The 7,629-nt window shown below is 56.1% G+C and overlaps 1 protein-coding gene across 1 annotated transcript; it reads right to left on the reverse strand.

Moving 5' to 3' along the window:
* ALAD (aminolevulinate dehydratase) lies at positions 1-7,550 on the reverse strand (the record flags this gene model as incomplete). Its single annotated transcript, XM_026860694.1, has 11 exons — positions 7,485-7,550; positions 5,496-5,641; positions 5,265-5,315; positions 4,392-4,488; positions 3,881-4,016; positions 3,310-3,393; positions 2,060-2,148; positions 1,691-1,746; positions 899-986; positions 256-342; positions 1-30 (listed from the first exon to the last, which is right to left on the reverse strand). Coding segments are annotated over exons 2-11 (831 nt in total), but the record flags the coding sequence as incomplete, so codon positions are not given.
* Between the last annotated feature and the right edge of the window lie 79 nt (positions 7,551-7,629).

The following is a 7,629-nucleotide window of genomic DNA, read 5'->3' on the forward strand; positions in this document are numbered from 1 at the left end:
GTGGTACACGGCCAGCGGGTGGGTGGGGTGCTGAGGGCAGCGAGAGAGGTCAGCGGGCAGGGGACACCCCTCCCCGCATCCCTGCACACCCCAGTTCTCCCAGATGAGCTCCAGCACCCACCTCCCCACAACCCCAAGTCACAGGCACCTCCGGTTCGGATATCCAAACCACCCATCCTGAACACATGCCTCTGCCCCTGCCCCTCCTCCCCCAGGGCCACCCCGTGCCCTCGCTGCCATGCATAAGGAGCTTACTCGAGCCTTGACATCCCTCACAAGGTCCAGGTAGGGCATCCCCGGCTTCACCATCAGCATGTCTGCTCCCTCACGCACGTCCCGGTCCTGTGAGGGGAACGTGCACGTGACCCCGGCAGCTCGGGGGAGAAAAACATTTTCCAGCAAGTCCATGGTTGGTTCTCCCCAGAAGTTTGGACTTGGTTGTTTTTTTGCAGAGGGCTCACAGAAGGATCGCTAATGGTCCCAGGAGCCAGGGATGGGCTGTGATGGGCAAGAGCCGACACTCCCCTCATCAGGCACCCTGCGCCTGGGGAAAGCCAGCGGCTGTGTGTCCCTGGCCCCGACACCCCAAGCCACATCAGGGTATGGGGTCACCAACTCCACAGCTCCCAGCACAGTCCTCAGGCCCACGCTGGTTACCAGCTCTGGCAGGCTGATGGGCCTCACGTTTCCCTTGCTTGTGGAGGGCAAAAACCCTTGACCATTTGGCCAGCATACTGCTTACCTCCATCTGATTCCAGCACCCCTGATCTCGCTCTCCCCAAACCCTGATGCACTGCTGGGTGTTGAGGCTTGTCAGCCAGGCACCATATGAGGGGTTTCCAGTCCCCACAGCCATAAACCCACCACCCTTGGTGCTGCCTGAGGCAGGCTCACTCACCACTGCACGCATGGCCAGGCCCCTGGCACCCGGGGGCAGCTGGTAGCATCGCCTGTCTCCAAAGGCGGGTTTGGACAGCGCGGCATCCCTGGTGACAGGCAACGCAGAGGACAGGATGAGGACCAGTATGGCTCTCCATGCCTCTCACCTCACACAGCTTCAGAAGCATGAGAACAGACTAGGACAAGTGGCTGAGCCAGTGGGCTTGTAAAAGGGGACTCTCCAGACCCAATTCAGCACCCTAGGATCACTCTGGGAAGTCCGACAGGCCCAGGCTGTCCCTGGGAGCTGTGCTTCAACACTTGCTGCCCTCCCCGTGCCCAGAGTCTGGGGTAAAGCCAGGTCAGACACTTTCCTTTTAACTCTTTCTGAGGCAGATCCCTCAGGGACACCCCGTTGGGATTAGGTCATTTTTGGGACGAGCCGACTGAGCTGTTTGTCCCTGAAGCCACCCTTCGGGGCAACACTGGCTCCTGCAACTCCCATCCTCACTGCTCCTGGCAGCTGCAGGCAGCTCCCTCTCTGCCTCCCTTGCCACCAGCACCCAGCACGAGCAGGTGAAGGAGTGGGACAGATCACCCGAGGTGATCTTCCCACCAGCCAGCCTCTCCTGGGCGAGACATTTGTCTCCCTTTTGCAGCAGGCAGTAGGAGGCGAGCACTCCAAAGCGACCAGCGTGGTCCCAGCTGTGGCCCAGGCTCTGGCTGAGGCCAGTTCCTAAATATGCAGGGACACACATCCCGGACAGAGCAGCCCTGGCTGGGGACGCTCCAGGCTGAGGGACAGACCTACCTGAAGGGACCGTAGAAGCACGAAGCGAACTTGGCACTGTAGCTCATCACCGAGACCTGCAGAGGAGAGTGGAGCCGTGAGCGCCAGGAGCTTGCTGCTGCATCCCAGCACCGGGGCAGGAGTGATTCTCTCCCGTGGCTGTTTTATGCTCTGCCTCACATCCTCCTTCCCCTGCCAGAGGCCTGGCACCTTGTTTGTCCCCATGTCCTGTCAAGGACATTGCCTTCCTGTGTGCACTGGGACAGGGAAAGGCCCATGGCACATCCTGGGCAAGGTGGGGGTTTGCTTCTCCCACCGCTTGCCCAGTCCTGCTGGGGTGCAGCCCCCCCTGTGGACATCACCCCTGCCTCTGGCACACCCAAAGCTCACCTTGTTGCCCAAGTCATTGGAGATCAGTGCTGCCTTTATGGCCGCGATGCGCCCATCCATCATATCTGAGGGGGCAATAATGTGGCAACCTGCAGGGAAAGAGCAGAGATGCCAAGAAGTGCCCGAAACGGTGAGTGCCTGCAGGAGGAAATCTTGCCCCTGTACTTGGCGCTGGTGAGGCCACACCTTGATTACTGTGTTCAGTTTTGGGCCCCTCACTACAAAAAGGACATAGAGTTACATGAACATGTCCAGAGAAGGGCTACAAAGCTGGTTCAAGGGTCTGGAACACATGTCCTGTGAGAAGCGGCTGAGGGAACTGGGATTGTTTAGTCTGGAGGAGGCTGAGGGGAGACCTTATCACCCTCTACAACTACCTGAAAGGAAGCTGCAGAGAGCTGGGTTTGAGCCTCTTTAGCCTGGTAGAAAGTGACAGGACAAGAGGGAATGGCCTCAAGTTGCGCCAGGGAAGTTCAGACTAGATATTAGGAAGCATTTCTTTGCAGAACAGGTTGTTGGGTGTTGGAATGGGCTGCCCAGGGAGGTGGTGGAGTCCCCATCCCTGGAGGTGTTCAAGAGTAGTGTTGATTTGGAGCTTAAGGATATGCTGTAGGTGGGAACTGTGCTAGGAGAATGGTTGGACTAGATGATCTCCAGGGTCCTTTCCAACCTAGAGGATTCTGTGATTCTCTGAGGAGGTGGCCCCAGGGCCAGAGGGGCCCTGGGTGCCTGCAGCTCTGCAGGGGCCAGCCCGTGGAGGGCAGGCAGAGCCTCCCCCAGCCCAGAGCAAAAGCACTCCCAGTTGCAGCATGGCCCAGTTTGGTTTTGGGCCTGTTAAAAGCAAGAGGGGGCAAGTCTGTGTGGGAATTAAGAAGTGGTGGTTAGTGAAATATGAACTGAGCTTGAGGTTAGAATGACTGGGGAAGACTGAGGCAGCATTATGTAACACCATGCTGTGTGAAAAACAGCAGTAAAAAACACCCCCTGCAGAGTGTGGTGAGTGTGTGAGCAATAAACAGGCAAAACCTGAAGGTCAGTAGGATGTAAAAGTGAAAACAAACCTACATAATCAGGTGCTAATAAATTGGGTGATTGCACACCGTGGCAGCATTTGGTTTTGGCAATGCCCCCCCTTCAACAATCTGGTGTGAACTTGTCTTCCTTCTGTGTGTCACCCTGATCCCAGCTGGGCTGAGACTGACAAGTCTGTGAGAGTTAAACTTGGGTACCTCTGGGAGGAGACTCCCCACCTGCTTTGGCGTAGGCCAGCGCCACTTCGGCCAGCCGCTGGCAGCTGATCTCATTCTGGATGGTGCCATCTTCACGCAGGATACCTGGGAGACAAAGCCAGGGTTACGCAAGGGGCCGGACAGCTGGTTGTCTCCATCCCTGGGGTGGGAGCGTGGCTCTCGGGACAAGCTACAGAAATACTTGGAGCAACAGCGGAAAATGTGTTAAGGGCGCTAGGTAAGGAGCAGGAGACCAACAATGCAGCCCTCCAAGGACTGGACACAACACGTAGGTCCCTCCAGGCTCCAGGGAAGGGAAGACACAGATGGGGACACAGACGGGTGCTCAGACAGATTCAGATGGCTGGAGTGTGTGCCTTAGCCACCTGTCCCTCCCACCCTGCTGTCAAAACCCAGGAGAGGTCTCCCAGACTCAGCTGCACCAGTACCAGGGAGCCAAGTCTTGGGGCAGGAGCTGGCCAGAGCCCACCAGTCCATGGAGCTTCTCAGCAGAAAATGGCAAATCCCTGAGGACTCCCAGCGCCAGGAAAATGCCTAAAGAGCAGCCCCGGACCCCAGGCTGTGCACTCACCGCAGTGCCCGTGGGAGGTGTAAGGGCACAAGCAGACATCGCAGGCAATCAGCAGCTCTGGGAAGGTGGAGCGGATCTTCTTGATTGCCTGGATGGCAGGCGTGTCCTCCGCATCAGCCGCGGAGCCTCTCTCATCCTGTGAAAGGAGAAATGTCTCCACACACAGGGCCAAGGGCTTCTCACCGGTTCCTGTGTGGCAGCAGTTCTGCTCTGGAAACATTTTCTGAACTGTGAGACCCTGTAACACAGGGCAGTGTGACCACCACCGATGGTAAAAAGCAGTGGAGTAGTGACTCTGGGCAGTGAGTGCAGGTCCCAGGGCCACCTGCAAGAGCTTTGGGAGCTTTTTGGGTGTCACTACAGTCTCCCATCCCTGTCCTGCTCTGCTGAGCAGGGTGCAAGCATGCCCAGAGACCCTGACCTGCTCCTGTTTGAGACCTTCCGGCCCCACACTTCTCTCCCACACCCCTGTGGCTACCCCAAGCCTCTTGCCGCCACCACGCACACTGACCTTGTGGCCCTTGCTGGGCACCCCGAAGATGAGCACACACTTCAGACCATCCCCAACGAGGGGACGCAGCATCCCCTCCAGCTTGTTGACTCCATACCTGAGAAGAGCAAAGTGACAGGGGCTGCCAGATACCCAGACCTGCTCTGTGGGGCGAGCTGGTCTGTGTGACTTGGATGCTGGTCTGTGAGTGATCCAGCATCCACAGGGATCCACACCAAGCAGCAGCTGGAGCTACAGGGGAGGTGTCGCATCAACACTGGGAGGAACAATCCCAGACCTTATCTGAGGCTACAGGAGTGTTATCTGCTGGGCGCTGACACTCTCTGCTCTGAAAGGACGAGCATACCCTGCCCTTGGATCCCTTATCTTGGTATCCCTGTTGCAGATCCAGCCCCCCTCTCCACAGGACCCCCCCCTCCCTGGCATCTCTCTGACCACAACCCTGCTAATGCAGCAGCAGATGAAGACGGGACCTGCCAGTCTAGCAAGATCTGACGCCGGAGCAGAGCCCACGTCCCTGCACAGGTGTATCTAGCAGCTGCAGGAAACCCCATTCGCTTCCAACTTCCCTGCATGCCCAGCCCAAGTGCTGGGCAAGTGCAACAACGCGCAAGTGCTCTGGGACATCACAAGACCCTAGTACTATTGCTGCCAGTACTGGTACTTTCCCAGCATCCCTTGATGACTCCTTCCACTCCCTTGGCAGACAAATGCTCCTGCCCTGCCTGAAGCTGGGGGATCCCCACAGCACGGACCACAGAGTGTTGGAAGCATCACTCCTGGCCCATGCTCATCTCACGCCATACATCAACTCAGCTCAGGCATGGGGCACGGCAGCGACCGGCATGCAGCTCAGCGAGGCTGGATTCTTACCTGCCTTGTCCAGGGAGGCTGGGGATCGGCTCCACCACATCAGGGCTGTCACTGCAGGAGGTGGATGGGACAGAGATGTGAGGACTCAGCATGAGAAAGAAGCCCCTACCCCAGGCTTGTCCATGGGGAGTCTTTTGGGAAGTCTGAACCTATTGAAGAGCTCAGGGAGCGCCTAAGCCAGTCAACCTGAGCTTGGCCCATCCCTAACCCAGAGAGCCAGGGCTCACTCACGTGACAAAAATGGGGTAGATGAGGTTGGAAGCATCGAGGGTGGTTGCTGTACACTGCCAGGAGCGTAACACCGGGTGGAAGTAGCCGCTGTGAAGAAGGGAGTCTGCCTGCATCTTGGGCCTTCCCTAGGAGGCTGTGGAAGGAGACTGAAACACCAAAGGAGACCAGCAGGCTGGTGAGTTGGGGTATCCTGGTCAGCTGCTGCTATTGGCACATGTGAGGAGGGCGCTGAGATCCCGGCAGCCGCTGCAGGACCGTCCCTGTCCTGCTCCTGGCCCACGTGGGGAGCACGAGCTGCAGCCCAGGCGGCTTCATCCCAACTCCCCCAGGCACTGCCCTGCGCCTGGAGGGTGTTGCAGGATCCTGCGTCAGCTGTCACAGTGCAGCACTTTCCATAAACAGGGATGATGCTGACTCCTCCCCACAAAACCTCCCAATTCTGTGTGTGAAATTACCAATTTACAGCCACCAGCCTCCTCCCGCAGCAGAACCACGTTCACACGGTTCAACGCTACCACCCTCCTCAGGCTGTTTTAGCTTGCACAGCTGTAACAGCAGTTTTCTAGTGACAAGATGGTCTTTGCGTAATTCCTTTTACTTTTAATGCTGTCTAACTGTGTGATGCAGCTGTTGTACACAGAGTAGTCAAAAGCTGCTCTGTGTAGCACAAAATATTTATGGCCACAGTGTAATGATGCAGTTACAGAAGAGTAGGGGCACTGGAGGGGAGAGAGGCGCAGGATCACCCTGAAGTCACCAGAACTTTAAACCCCCAGTCACACAACTCCAGTGGCCACCTACTGCTGGATAAAGAAAACTTGGGAGTTGGGCAAAACTGATTGCAGGAGTAACAAAGAGCAGTTACCAAACATACATAAACCAAGTGTTAGCTATGTTATTGTTGAAACTTTTCCTGTAGCAATTTTTTTTTTCTTCTGTAACAGTCAGATCTAGTAATAATTCTGTGACTACACCGTTAAATTTCCACTAGTGCTAAATTCTAACCAACATGTGGTTGGTGAGAAGCATGGCAGAAGGGGCTGCGGGAAGACAGCTGCCCCGGGACAAGCCATTTGGCTGCAGCACAGAAGAGAGCAGTTGTTACAGCACTGGGAAATTGAACCTGAATGCTGGACTGTCTGTACAGAGCAGCCTTAAGGACTTCTGGCTGTGCACACAGGGTGCACCCCACAAACACCCAGAGGAGACAGGGGTGCCCCAGGAGACAAGCAGCCAAGTCTCTACTGGAGACCACAAATTTTGTTTTGAGAGCTGAAACCCGAGGGAGGTGGCAGGAGGAGAGCTGGACATAGGCTTCTCTGAAAAAACAAGTGGATTCCTCTGCTAGTACCCGTGGGCAGGGCAGGGCTTTCCCTGGGAGACAGAGCAGACACAAGGATGGGACCTGTCTTGGGGGAGCAGCCCTGTGGTCCTCAGTCCCATCGCAGGAGGGATAAACCCCAGGCAATAAACTTCACCAACACCCCACCTGTGCCTGGCTCTGCGGAGAATAGACACGGCTCAGAGCATCCCGGGACACTGCCCAGGGGAGAAAGTTTAACATCGGCACCCATGACACCAGTCAGCAACAGAGCTGGGCACAAAATAGCTGCATTCTTCTGGAAAACCTTTAATCTGAGGTGTTCACCGATTTTTACACACTCAAGATCCTTCAGACATTCTAATGCTAAGCCAAAGTCTCCATCAGGCCACCCCAGTGCACAGGGCACTTGAAATACAGGGGCATAGTGTTCAGTCCAAGGCTTGAACCGAGTCTCTCATACCCCTAGCGATTACCTCTGCTTGGGGATGGGGGAAAGGGCACCCCTCAATTACTTACAGGCTTACACGTATAAAAATGCTGCATAAAAAAATCAGACAGTGTTTGAGGGGGATGCAGACCAGCTGATGGGCATGCTGGCAGTGTCATGGCATCACTTGGCAAGTAATTTTTAGTCCTGGAAAGCTGCCACTCCAGTCCTTACTCACAGAGAAGGGGACAGCCCTTGGGTGAACTGGAGTTGGCAGCTGTGGGCAGGCAGGGCTCCAGGCAGGCAACAACCAAGAACAAAGGGCTCGGTGAAAAAAACCCACCTCGAGAATCCAAAAAATGCTTTAAACAGTTAATCCCACT

This window comes from Athene cunicularia (assembly GCF_003259725.1).
Source record: "Athene cunicularia isolate RWA chromosome 17 unlocalized genomic scaffold, athCun1 chr17_part1, whole genome shotgun sequence".
Lineage (NCBI taxonomy): Eukaryota > Metazoa > Chordata > Aves > Strigiformes > Strigidae > Athene > Athene cunicularia.